At 46.9% G+C, this 12,652-nt stretch overlaps 1 protein-coding gene across 9 annotated transcripts in view; it reads right to left on the reverse strand.

Moving 5' to 3' along the window:
- TLE4 (TLE family member 4, transcriptional corepressor) overlaps positions 1-1,494 on the reverse strand; it is a 142,057-nt gene extending 140,563 nt beyond the window's left edge. For 5 of the 9 annotated variants that reach the window (XM_027615227.1, XM_027615226.1, XM_027615229.1 and 2 more), the window contains exon 1: positions 599-1,494. In XM_027615227.1, coding sequence (XP_027471028.1) covers positions 599-643 — 45 coding nt within the window. In that variant the 5' untranslated portion in view covers positions 644-1,494. Of the gene's footprint in view, positions 1-40; positions 164-598 lie in introns of those variants that run through there. The other 4 variants (XM_027615228.1, XM_027615230.1, XM_027615223.1 and 1 more) reach the window with 2 other exon arrangements.
- Positions 1,495-12,652: the final 11,158 nt, after the last annotated feature.

Raw genomic sequence — 12,652 nt, forward strand, 5'->3', positions numbered from 1 at the left:
ACGCCCGGGGGCCGGCGCGCCGCGCCCACTCCCTCCCCACCCGGAATCGAAACTGGCCCGTCGGGGGGACTCGCGCCATGGCGTCTGGCCGCGGTCAGGTCGGGGGAGGGGGCGGGAAACGCGGCCGCCACCGTCCGCGGCCGGCTGGCGGGCTCGCTCGCGCGTCCCTGGGGCCCGCGGCGCGAGGGGCCGGCGCCCCGCACTCCCGAGCCGCAGCCGGACCAGCCGCGCCGCCGCCGAGGGCGCCCTCCCCGCCCCGGCGCGGAGTCGCGCCTCCTCCATCGCTCGCCGCCCCCCCCCCCCCCCGCCCCGCTCGAGGAGTCGCGGCGCGGGGACGGGAACGGCTCGGCGCGGCTTCCAGGGGCTTCAAAGACAACAATAAGAAAATGGCTACAACTCAATTGCCTCTCTGCACCCCCTCCGAGAGAACCACCGCGCCGGGGGGTGGGGGGGTGACCGCAGGCAGCTCCCCGAGCGGGCCGCGGGGTGCGGGCCGCCCTCCCCGCCCCTCCGGCCCCAGACACAACTCGGCGCGCGGGGGGCGACGCGGGGAATCCCCCCGCGCTCGGCAAGCTCGCGCCCCGCCGCCCGCACTCACCGGGTGTCTGGTCTGCGGGTACATCTTGCTCAGGTCGCGAATCATCCAAACCGATTTAGTTGGCTGCGCTGGGCAGAGGCGCGCGGCTCATTGGCTTTAATGGCCCCGAGGAGGAGGTGGAGGAGGCGGCGGCAGAGGCGGCCGGCCGGGTCCGAGGGGCGGCTCGGGCGGTCCCGGCCCCCGCCGGGTCTCGCGTGACGCGGGCTGCAGGAACGCGCGGCGGCGGCGGCTGGGTGCGGGCGGCCGGGCCGCTCGGCATTCCTTGCGGGCGTCACTGGCCCGCCGCGGGCATTCTCCGGCGCGCGTCTCCCGCGGCAACGCTCCGACGTTCGCTCCTCTGAGGCGCGCCCGCCGAGCCCAGCGCCGCCGCCGCGCCGCTCCCCCGGGCCGGGAAAGTGCGAGCTCCGCGCACCAGCGCCCGCCGGCAGCGCCGCCCGCCCGTTCGCTCGTCCCACTCCAAACTTTTTTTTATTTGTCTTTTAATTGGTTGTTATTCCTCCGAATGAATGATCTCTCTCTTCTTTTCCTAAAAGCAAACACAAACTCCTTTGGTTCGGAAGAGGTCTCGGCGGTGCTTTTTGGTTTCTCTGGAGAATTTTTCACTTCACAGCAACGATCTTTTAAAAGGCACCTTTTAGCTTCTTTTACCACATCTCATTTCCTTATTTTTCTTCCTTCCTGTTTTCTTGTCTTTTTTTTAACCCCAAATTGAAGGGGATTATAAAAATAAAAGAGAGTGAAACGCTTGCGGCTTTTTTTTTTAATTCTCTCTCCTTTCAAACTCTGCGAACACCACCTCAAAATAATATACAAGTGTGTGAGAGAGGGGGAAGAAAGCAGCCAACAGCCCAAACACCCGCTCAGAACAGCTCTAACAACACGCTCTGTGTAGGTGACTTCTTTGACCAAATTTAGCAGCAGCTAATCATTAACATTCTGATACATATTCACAAACGTCCGTGGAGGGACCGCGGAGCATCCCGGGAGATGTAGTCCACCCCCAACGACCGCGGTCGAGGATTCAGCCAGATTGACTACAATCACCGGCCCGCCACGCGACCGCTCTGGGGCCCTCCTCAAGCGCCCCGCCCACCCTCGGCGCGGTAGGCGTCTCCAGCAACCAATCAGAGATGGCTGAACATTAATCGCCGTTCTGTGTTACTGCCCATCATTTCACTGCTGACAAATGGCGAGCCAGAGGGGAGGAGCTGGCCGGGCTGGAGCCCACGTGGGGGCCGGGCGTCGTCCGCGGTTCGGACCAATGAACGGGACGGGATGGGGTTAGCGGAGGCGGAGCGGAGATGGCCCGCCCAAGGCGGAGCTTCGGCTTGGCTGACGTTCCTTAGCGCGAGCGTTCGAACCGGGGAAACATTTGTTCAGCTGTCAATCAAAGTAACGTGGGCCGGGGAGAAGCGGTGGCGGCTGCTGCTGCTGCTGCTGCTGCTGCTGCCCTGGCTGCATCTTCAGAACTGGGTGTTGGTGGCGGTGGTGGCGGCAAAATAAAGAAGGTGGAGGGGGCGGTAAGACTGGAGGCTGGTCAGGAGATCTCCTTCCGAGTCTCGTCCTCCCCCCCGCCCCCCTCCAACCCAAACACCCTCGGCCCCTTTGCTCCTCGGCCGCGCCAGGAATGCGGACTAATTAGGGTCCAATGTCTCCTTAAAGAGACAAGCTCGGCCTTGTGTAACGCGCCGAAACCCCTGTTGAGACAAGAGAGGGAGGATCACGCCGATCCCACTTCGTTCGGTTCACATCAATTTTACGCGCCGCTGGAGCCGGCATAATTTTCCGTGTGAACGCGGACTCGGGCCCCTGTTCTTGTTTAGAGCAGGAGACTGAGTTGCGAGACGCTTACCCCGGCTGGGGGCCGGGGTTGCGAGTGGGGAAGGCGCTCCTCCGAGCCCCGAGGGGGCTGTGACTGCCGTTTAACCCCGAAGTGGGGCCGGTTTCCCCAAGCAACTGTGCGACGAAGCACCCCAAGTCGCTCCCCTCGGGGGCCGCGGGGGCGTAACCGTGGAGTCTCGGGGTGGGGCTGGAGGCCCGGGGACAGGAGTCGCCCAATTCCCAAAGAAACTTTGTCGAGGAGGCCACCCGCACTCCGCAGACTGTCGGTCCCGCACTAGGACAAGTGTCAACGAGGTACCTGACGCAGGCACAGGGTAGAAAACGCCCCGGCGCCCCTGAGATGCTCCTTTCCCCGGGATCGGAAGCAAGAAGACTGTCCCTCTTTTTCCTGCTCTTTGGAGGAGCAAGTCAAGTTTGACGCGGTTGAAACGGGCCGGACCACGCGGGCCACGAGAGAGGGCGGGTCTGCCACCCCGGGGACAAGTTCCAGCAAAGTGGGGCTGGTGCGGGGGCAGAGGCGGAGGGGAGAGGCATTTTCAGGGAAGGGGCTAAGGAGTTGGGGACCGACTCCGTGGCGAGAAAGGACGGTCGGGGGTAGACAGCGCCTTCACCCTTCATCTTCATCCAGCTAGGGGTAGCTCCCTGGTTTAAGGGGCGGAGCTGCGGCTGGTAGCCTTTCCTAGTGAGCCTCTAGCCTTTGGGGGCGTGGAGGAATTCAGAAAAAGTCAAGTTGACGGTCGACTAATTTAAGGGTCTGTTTCGGACGTTCATTTCTCAGTGTCATTTGCCTACTCTAACTTGAGACATTGGCAGAGATGCTTCAGCATTAGTGGAAAACCAGTCTTCTGAGTAATATCCCACGCCTCAGTGGACGAATCAATGACTTAATGTCCAACCTAACACATTCTATGGGCTTCTCCCTCTGCTGGGCACTGTGGAGGCAGGTGCAAAGGAAGGCTACGATGGTCTTCACAATGTGAACTCCATCCCCAGGTACTTTCAATAATTCAATTCAGCAAATACTTTCTCCATCCCCAAAATAAGAGGATGGAGAACTCTGGGCAGTTTTCTGAACCTCCTCTGTCCCATGTGCCCAGTCCAGAATGAGATGTGCTGTAAGAACACATACTGATTTTGAAGAGTCAATACAAAAACAAAAAGGAACATGAAATAGCTCAATAACTTATCATGGTTACATGTTGAAATTCTAATATTTTGAATATAATTGTTTAAATAAAATATGTTACTAAAATTAATTTTTGCCTGTTTGTTTCTAATTTTTTAAATCCAGATATTAGGAAGGTTTAAATGACTTGATGTAGCTCACATATTTCCATTGGACAGCACTGTTTTTGAAACATTCCTAAGAACCAAAAATTAGAAGACTTGAGTGATACAATTTCTACACAAGAACAGCAAATTTTCTAAGAACACCAGGAACAATCACGTTTTATTCTAGGGCTGGTTATTTGCTCCCAGTGGAGCTTTTCAATAGTTCATTAAATCACCCACGATGCCTCTGTAGAAAGTTCCATGTTATCTGTTCTTGCCAGAATGTTAGCAAGTTCCATAAGAACCGGAACTTGGTTATGTTCATGGCCACACCCCAGATGCCTAGAATGATGTCTGGCACATAGCTGGTGCTCAGTAAATACTTGTTTACGGCATTAATGAGCAAACACCATGCTGCGTCAGTATAGAAAGCTTCTGTATCATTTGGGCCATATTTATTGAGATTCTATGCAGTTATTTCCCAGGTCAGGGAATGAGAATCCGAATAACAGAACCTGAAGAGCTATTCAAAGGGTCTGTGGACAAAGAGGAAACTGCTCTGTTAGAAAATATCAAGTAACTAATGGCAGGGACCTCTCTGCTAAACTCTTTCAATATTCTGTGTCCACAGAAGAATGACAAGAAATCAGGATGTTTCTTTACTTTTTATTAAGTGCAGTTTTGAAATACTGCCCTTGAATGTGTTTCACACTTTGTTCATTTGGCAGATCTACATGACAGTGATGTCTCAGAAAGATGCCAAATGAAGCAACTGGTGTCCCAGCGGAACACAGAAAGTTGGGGGGGGGGCAAACAGCTGCTTTTGTCTCTTCTGCTCTCTGCTCGTGCTTTTCTCTCTCTCTAAGCTTATTTATTCATTTATTTTTAATAATCTCTACACCCAACGTGGGGCTTGAACTCACCACCTAGAGCTCAAGAGTTGCATGCTCTTCCGACGGAGCCAGCCAGGCACCCCTGTACTTCTCTTTTTGCACTTTTCACAAACTGTTGAGCCAACCTGTGAAGTCACCTGGGGTCTTGTCTTATCCCTACCGCACAGTGGGGAGCTCCAGAATTTTTATGTGGGCAGGGCTCAGCAGCAGCATTCCTCTTAGAAGCTAGGCCTGGGGTTCCGATCTTAATGTGATGTATGCAAAGCAAGCACATTATTTTCTCTTCTGTGTTATAAATTACATATTCCTCCATCAAGTATTTATTGAAAAAAAATTCTTGACCTAGTATGTGCCAGGATAAGGGAATTTAACAATAAATTAGCTATTGTTTATTTATCATCTCTCAGCTTCAAATTCATCCTCTTTGCCTGCTCTGTGAAAATAGATCTGGGCCCTTTAAATAGTTTCCTTTGTCAACTGGCACCAAAGCTTTGTCCATAGCGGGCGCTGGGGAGACATTACAAGAGGAAAGGGTTTTGCTTCCTGATTCTGGTGTGCTGGCCAGGCAGGTGGTAATCAGTTGCACCTAGCAGCCAGTAGCTTCCTCCACAAACCCCCTTATGTAGTTTTGGAGCAGAGTACCTTTGCTGAGACATTACCTGAACAGCTTTCCTTGGCAGCCCAGAGGATCAATTTCCAGTAAGTTCTGGACTGTGGCTTTCCGGTAAGTTCCCAGAACGCATATGTCCATCAGGGTCCACCTGCTTCAGCTGTGCCCTCTGGAGCAAGGTCTGGATTTCAGCCATAGGGTATGTATGTGGGTCCTGGGGAGGCTCTTTCTTGAGTCCTCTGTGTCAGCCCTAGAGGTAATGGCTGTTCCTTGTATCTGCTATTTCTATATCCAGGGTTTTCTTTACCTCCTATTTACCAGCCCCTCTCTACTCCCATTTCCTGTCATAATTAATAAGTCTTATATTGAACTTCTCTTGTTCAAATTACTGTGTAATTGGACTCAGACTGATGCAGTAAACAACATATGCACAGTCTCTTCCCTTTGGGGACTTACATTCTGATTGAAAGAGGCAGACAAACAGTTGAATGAGTAACCGTGTAATATGAAAGTGGTGGTACATGCTATGAAGAGAATTAAGCAAGGTAGGCAGATCGGAGTGGTTCAGATGGCAGTGGGCTTCCCAGAGGAGACACTTAAGCAGTCTGCCAAGAAAGAGCCAGCCATGGCAGAGATCGCTGAGCAGCAAGCTTCAGGTGGATACAAAGGCCCCATCTGGGGAAGTGTTGGTGAATGTGAGGATTTTGAAAAGAGTAAAAATAGTGTAGGACCAGGTCACTGCCACATCGATGGGTCCAGGTCACATGGAACGTTTGACATCTGTAAAGGCATTTGTTTTCTCTTCTGAGTATAATGGGAAGCTGTGTGGGAGGGGGAAGGACTGTGAGAAGGAAGGGACAGGATCATTACAGATGTGAAACTGGTCCGTAAGTGCCCTTACTCATACTTGGCCCTAAGACTAAGAAAACATCCTTTTCCATATTAAAGAATATCTATTACTTTTATTTGGGGCAGCTATTACAGACTATTGAGGCCAACATCCCCTTAGCACTGGCACTGCCTAACCCCACTATTGAGTGATGGATAAATTTTAATTTGAATAGAAGCCATTTATGCAATTCAGAAATGTCAAGCTCTGCCTTGAATGTACCACTAGAACAGCAATAATCATAGAGAACCAAGGACATGTAGATTCATCTCTAGAGCAGCAATTGATCTGCCCCAAAACTGACCACTAACCCCTCTCCCATCTATGATAAGATGGGCATAACTGTATAGTATTCTCCTTAGTTGTCAGTGCCAAAGAGAATGCCAAATTTCTGAACTTGCCTGGTGAGGCAGAGCCTTATCTTTGCCAGCCACCTCTCTGTTTAGTGGTAGAAATTGCCAAGCTATCTTTGTATTGGGATGTGTCTTCTTGGTGGATAAAAGGCAAGTGGGCACCCATTGCTTTATTGGGGAATGGTGGCACTTGGCCTGGGAGTAGGGTGGACAAATGTGTATAGAGACTAAGGAGGTTTCAGGGAGAAAAAAATTCTTCTTACTGAAATGCTACATTGTTTGAACCCCTTCAGATGGTCCCTAATTAAGTCTACTGGCAAGAAGGAACACTGAAACCTTTCTCTTCCCTCCCATGGGTTGGAGGACTGACATGGTGGGGTGGGAGGGTGTGTGTCTAGAATTCACCATGAAGTCAACAGGAGAATGGACCAGTGACCTAGGTTCAGCATCAGTAGCAACAGATGCAGGGAGTATGGATCTTTCTCATTCTGGAAGAAGTCTGTGTTAAAGATAGGAATCTCCTTTGGTTTACTCATGCTAGCACTAATGGAGTGCTTTGGGATAAATGGTTGTATAGGATGATAAAGGTCTGTAGAGGAACCCCCGTCTTCAATAGTTACACCTTATGTCAGCAATAGTTCCAAGTGCCTGAGGGAGACCCTGAACTTCTAGCTAGTCTGAACAATTAACAATTGACAATATGTCTGAATATTTAAAAGGATCTGTGAATTTCTTTATATTCCAAGCTGATAAAGCAAACTATATTTAAGGAATACACCCTTAAAAAGGACGCTCTTGGGGCACCTGAGTGGCTTAGTTGGTTAAGCGTCTGACTTTGGCTTAGGTCATGATCTCAGAGTCCTGGGATTGAGCCCCACATCGTGTTGGGCTCCTGCCTCAGTGGGGAGTCTGCTTGTCCCTCTGCCCCTCACCCCGTTCATGAGCTCTCTGTTTCTCTCTCTCAAATAAATAAGTAAAATCTTTAAAAAGAAAATTCCCCGGGGCGCCTGGGTAGCTCAGTCATTAGGCGTCTGCCTTCGGCTCAGGTCATGATCCCAGGGTCCTGGGATCGAGCCCCGCATTGGGCTCCCTGTTCCGCGGGAAGCCTGCTTCTCCCTTTCCCACTCCCCTTGCTTGTGTTCCCTCTCTCGCTGTATCTCTCTGTCAAATAAATAAATAAAATCTTAAAAAAAAAAAAAAGAAAATTTCCCTCTTGCTCAAGAAAAATTTACATTATATTTACTTTCCTTGAATCTAGAAGGGAACTTTAAGAGATACTTCTGTTCCACTCCCCCGCCTTGAAGCAAACAAGGTATTATTATCCCCACTTTAAAGATTAATCAACGGAGGCGCTGAAAGAAGTTACTTGCCCAAAGTTATACAGTTTAGAAGTACAGAAGCAGAGGTCAAACTTCTGTCTCCTGCCTCCTTTTGTCGTACCTGTCTAAAACCTGCTTTCCACAAGTGGGTATTCAATTAAAGTAGGTGATTTAAGCGTTCCCCAACTCACCGGCATGGTTTACTCCTTTTCAAGCAGAGATTTTATTGCTAAAATGGAGGTGGAGGATGAATCAGGGAGATGGGTGTGTTGCAGCTACCAGTGGGCAAAACTTGAACCTGAGGCTTCCCACGGATGTAGGAAGCAAACCTCACTCCCTCCTTTCCTCCAGGCCCCAACCTCAGAGTCTCTGCAGGCTTGATAAGCACAATTCAAGAGAGATGAACGATGCTCAGGCTCCGGTCCTTCCACTCTCCACAACAGCAGGGCTCACACCCATTCAGCGGCTCCCACCATGCCTTCCAAGAGGCACCCACTCATGCTATCACAACAGCCTGCAAGGCAGATATTCCAGGAGAAAAACTGGATTCACTTTCTGAAGTGGGTGGCATGGGAATGGGGTAGGTGTAGGACAGTATAACTAGACACCATACTGCTTTGTAGGAGAAAATCAGTCATGAAAGTCCAGTATTCTTCTCTTAGGAACCGGGGCTCAGTTCACAACCTACCACGATCTGGTCAACTTTGGTTAGTCCCTTTAACCTTTCTGACTTCATCCATGGAGGTGTTTCCTCCATAGAGAAAATAAACCTCTCTGCACTAGAGGCAAAACTTTGCAGCCCCTGAAATGTTTTATTGTATAATTCAGGAGTTGCATGATCCATATAGAATGGATTTTGATTCAGGATCACCTGCTGAGCATGATCACTTTTTCCTTCCCCTTCCTTAGTACTTCCAAAGAAATGAACTTCTGGAGTAAATATTATTTGGGGGAAGTAGAAGCAGACGTGTTCTGTTGAGAATGGATTATATGTCTTATAAAGTAGACTCAAAACTGTAAGGGTCTATAATCTTAATGCTGCTATGTTGGCTCCCACTGCTATAATTTAATTCAGGACTTGTCCTCACTATTATGGAACCCGGAACAATTCTGGTAAGTCACGTGACTTCCTTTAATAGAAGTCCTTGTAAAATGGTGTGAAGGAGCCATCATTCATGGTGTAATATCTAGCCTAGTGCACTACTACTTTTAGAAAAGACTATAATTCTGGGAAATTTTCATTCATGGAGACACCCTACACATACACCTCCACTGTTATATGGAACAAGATTTAAATGCTTCTGTTATGGGTTTTTATTAAATATGTCGACAAGAGAGACCAGTGGATACTTAATTTCTGTGTGGACCACGAGTGTTTACATCGTGTGTCACATGTTATCTGGAAATATGTAAAGACCCTGAGAGATGGGAAGAATGGGTATATGAAAACCCCCATTTTACAGACTAGAAAACTGATGTTCAGAGAAACCAATGGCCTCTTGAAGATTATACAACTAGTAAGCAAAGGGGACTCAAACATGAGCTTTCAATTCCACGTCTTCCCACTCCACTAGAGCTGCCTTTTAATGCCATCAGTTAATTATAAGGCATCGCGCTTTACAAAGTGTTTCCTCATGCCTCTTCCTTCCTTACAAAATCCTGTTAGGTAAGGAGAGCAGGTATCGTGACCACCTTGCAAATGTGAAAACTAACGCAGAGAAAATGGCTGGCCTGACTCACATGTGTATAGTACAGGTACACACCAACTCTATGATCTAAACTGATATGTATAGCCATATATAATAAGAGTTAATATCCTACAATATATACAATTAGAAAATATGTGGGAAGGTGTTATCTGTATAACCCCTGTGTCAGTTAACTGGATGTCCTCATCTTCCAGCCAGCTGGATTCCTTGCTCTTCTAGCTTTCGAGAGGAATGACTCACCACCAACCCACGTACAGCAGGAAATCCAGCATCCTTCTCTGGAGCTCCAGGGATTCTGGAGGGTCTCTGTTTCTCTTTCCCATCCCTGGCTGTGATCTCTTGTTTCTGATGAAAGCTTGATCTCTACTTGATGCATCCTGCTTTTCTGTCCCTTTTCCATGCCAGGCTATCCTTTCGGACATCCTCTCATCTTCTGACGTACCCTGGACACAAGCTGTCTGTGATGAACACTTTTACTGAAGAGGGAGTTAACAACTCAGTAGGGCAAACAAATGGAAGTAGAGTATTAACCATCCTTGCCCCTTGGTTATCTCTCCCCCCTTGACCTGCTCAGTTGCAGACACCACCCAGCTATCATTCAGTCTAGGAACCCTCCTTCGCTCATCCCACCTCATTTCACAGGACAGGCACCACGACTACAATAGCGTGATGGGCATACCTTTCCCTACTATAGTTGCCACTGTGTAGCGTTTTTATCCCAGAGGGCTGATTTCTGAGTCTAATTTTTGCAACATCTATGTAAGAAAGGGAGACATGCGGAGATAACTCGCTCATTCTCCATTCTCGATTTGTAACCCAAGCCGAGGCACTTTTTAGAATTCATCCAGTGAGAATTTAAAGAGAAATTAAGGCTTTTGAAAGGGAAGCCATGCTGGAAATAACCTTATAATCTCTAGGAATGACATTTGTCAAGGATTTAAACAGCAGCATAGACTGTTTTTCCTTTACAGGCTTATGAAATTGGTACTTAGGCTTTCTTGAAAGGAAATAGTTTGTTTTTAATTCCTTGGAGGATGTTATATTCTTTGAAAATTTTAAGATATGTAATTAATCATGTGGAAAATGATTTATTATGATGGTAATTGTCACGTATAAGTATAGTTTAATGACATTGAAAAAGTAAAGTAAATTGTCAAATATTTATTACAAATTGTAGTTAGAAGCATTTTTATAACATTTAGATTGCTATGCAGCAATGTTCTCTAACAACTTGCTCCGAAAACAGTAAATATGTGAATCACGTTGTAAAAATTAGTCAGCTTCAGAAATCAAATCTAAGCTATAAAAACTCTGGATAGTAATAACTGTACTGGCAAAAGGTATGCTAAGTGTACATTTTCTATCAGTTCTAGAGCAAAATGTTTATGATAGCCTAACACAAACAACCATATTGAGCATGGAGCTTTTGAAAATTTGCTTTCTGTTGAATGAAGTATGTTAGTCACATACATTTTTGAATTATTTATGCAATGCTTAGGAAAATTTATAATCAAAGTTGCATCAAAGTAAGTTTAATTAAATTTTTATTATCTGTAAAGCTACTGCATGCACAATTAGGACTTGACTAATTATTAAAACCAAATATATACAAAATCATAGCTTCGGGAGGAAGAATTGCCAAATAAAATACTAAAACTTGTCAATTCAACTGAAAATTTAAATAGTGACAGAAAAGGGATGTGTAATTTTGTTTTTAACATTTTGAGTATCAAGACTTCTGGTGCTGGAAAGCGACTGATTTCTCTTATGAGCCTTGCCTAGTGGCCTTCTGTTATATCTTAGGAAGGACCTGTATTTATTCCACAGTTGGGTTACATGTAATCAACCACTGGTTACCACATTGTTTGACAAGTCCCACCAACCATGGCAGACACTGTCATACAAATGATCTAATTACAATACCTTAAACTCCATTTTAAAGGTGAGTCCATGGACTCTCAAACAAATGCCCTCACTCACATAAATTCACTCAACCTGCATACTGCAAAGGAAAATCCAAACTCAAGACTGTTTCTCTAGAAGGTTTCTTGGTTTTTCAGGTTTTCCGGTTGGTTTGTTTTTTGCTCCTTCTAAACCACCCTTTTCTAGGTCAGAAAGGAATAAGACATTTAGATACAGAATTTTGATATATGGGGCGCCTGGGTGGCTCAGTCGTTAAGCGTCTGCCTTTGGCTCAGGTCATGATCTCAGGGTCCTGGGATTAAGCCCCGCATTGGGCTCCCTGCTCGGCGGGAAGCCTGCTTCTCCCTCTCCCACTCCCTCTGCTTGTGTTCCCTCTCTCTCTGTGTCTCTCTCTGTCAAATAAATAAATAAAATTAAAAAAAAAGAATTTTGATATAAAATACCTTTTGCTTTCTTCATTTTGTTTTCAGGGAATCAGTTGTGGCTAATAATGCATTTTATATGTGTCTCTCTATGCCATGCAATCTTCTTTAGAAGAATTTTGATATGAGCCAATGAGTCAACAAATGTTTGCTAAATTTATATTTCCTCCATTGAACAAGATTAAATCCTAATTCATTCAAATTGTTTTGATGTTCTGATGAATAATCAAATGACCCATTCTCTAAGCCCATCTTTTTTTTAATTTTTTTCATTCTCAGCAGAGGAATAATCACTAAAATTAGTGTTTATTTTTTTATTGTTTTTAAGATTTTTATTTATTTATTTGACACAGAGAGAGCACACGCAGGGGGAGGAGCAGAGGGAGAGAGCAGGCTCCCCGCCAAGGAGAGAGCCCAACATGGGGCTCGATCCCAGGATCCCCGGGATCATGACCTTGAGCCGAAGGCAGACACTTAACCAACTGAGCCACCCAGGCGTCCCAAAATTAGTGTTTAAAATATAGAACTAAGAACCGTACTTAACTAAGTGTCCAAAGCCTGTTGTCAACGTGCTACCCTGGGAATTTGGAAATATTTTAAGTTTCAGGCATGATAACATGCAAAAAATCCAGTCATAAAGGAAGTTATTACGAATAGCAGATACACAGACACATGCACACACACACACACGTCCATATGAGTATCAACAGTTGATTTCATACATAATTTCCTGCCCGCTGATGACTGTACCCAAATCTTTGTTTAATTATAGAGGAAAACTGGTAACAATAATATAGTTTAATTGGCTATATTTCTTATATT

Source organism: Zalophus californianus, chromosome 13, assembly GCF_009762305.2.
Source record: "Zalophus californianus isolate mZalCal1 chromosome 13, mZalCal1.pri.v2, whole genome shotgun sequence".
In the NCBI taxonomy this organism is placed as follows: domain Eukaryota; kingdom Metazoa; phylum Chordata; class Mammalia; order Carnivora; family Otariidae; genus Zalophus; species Zalophus californianus.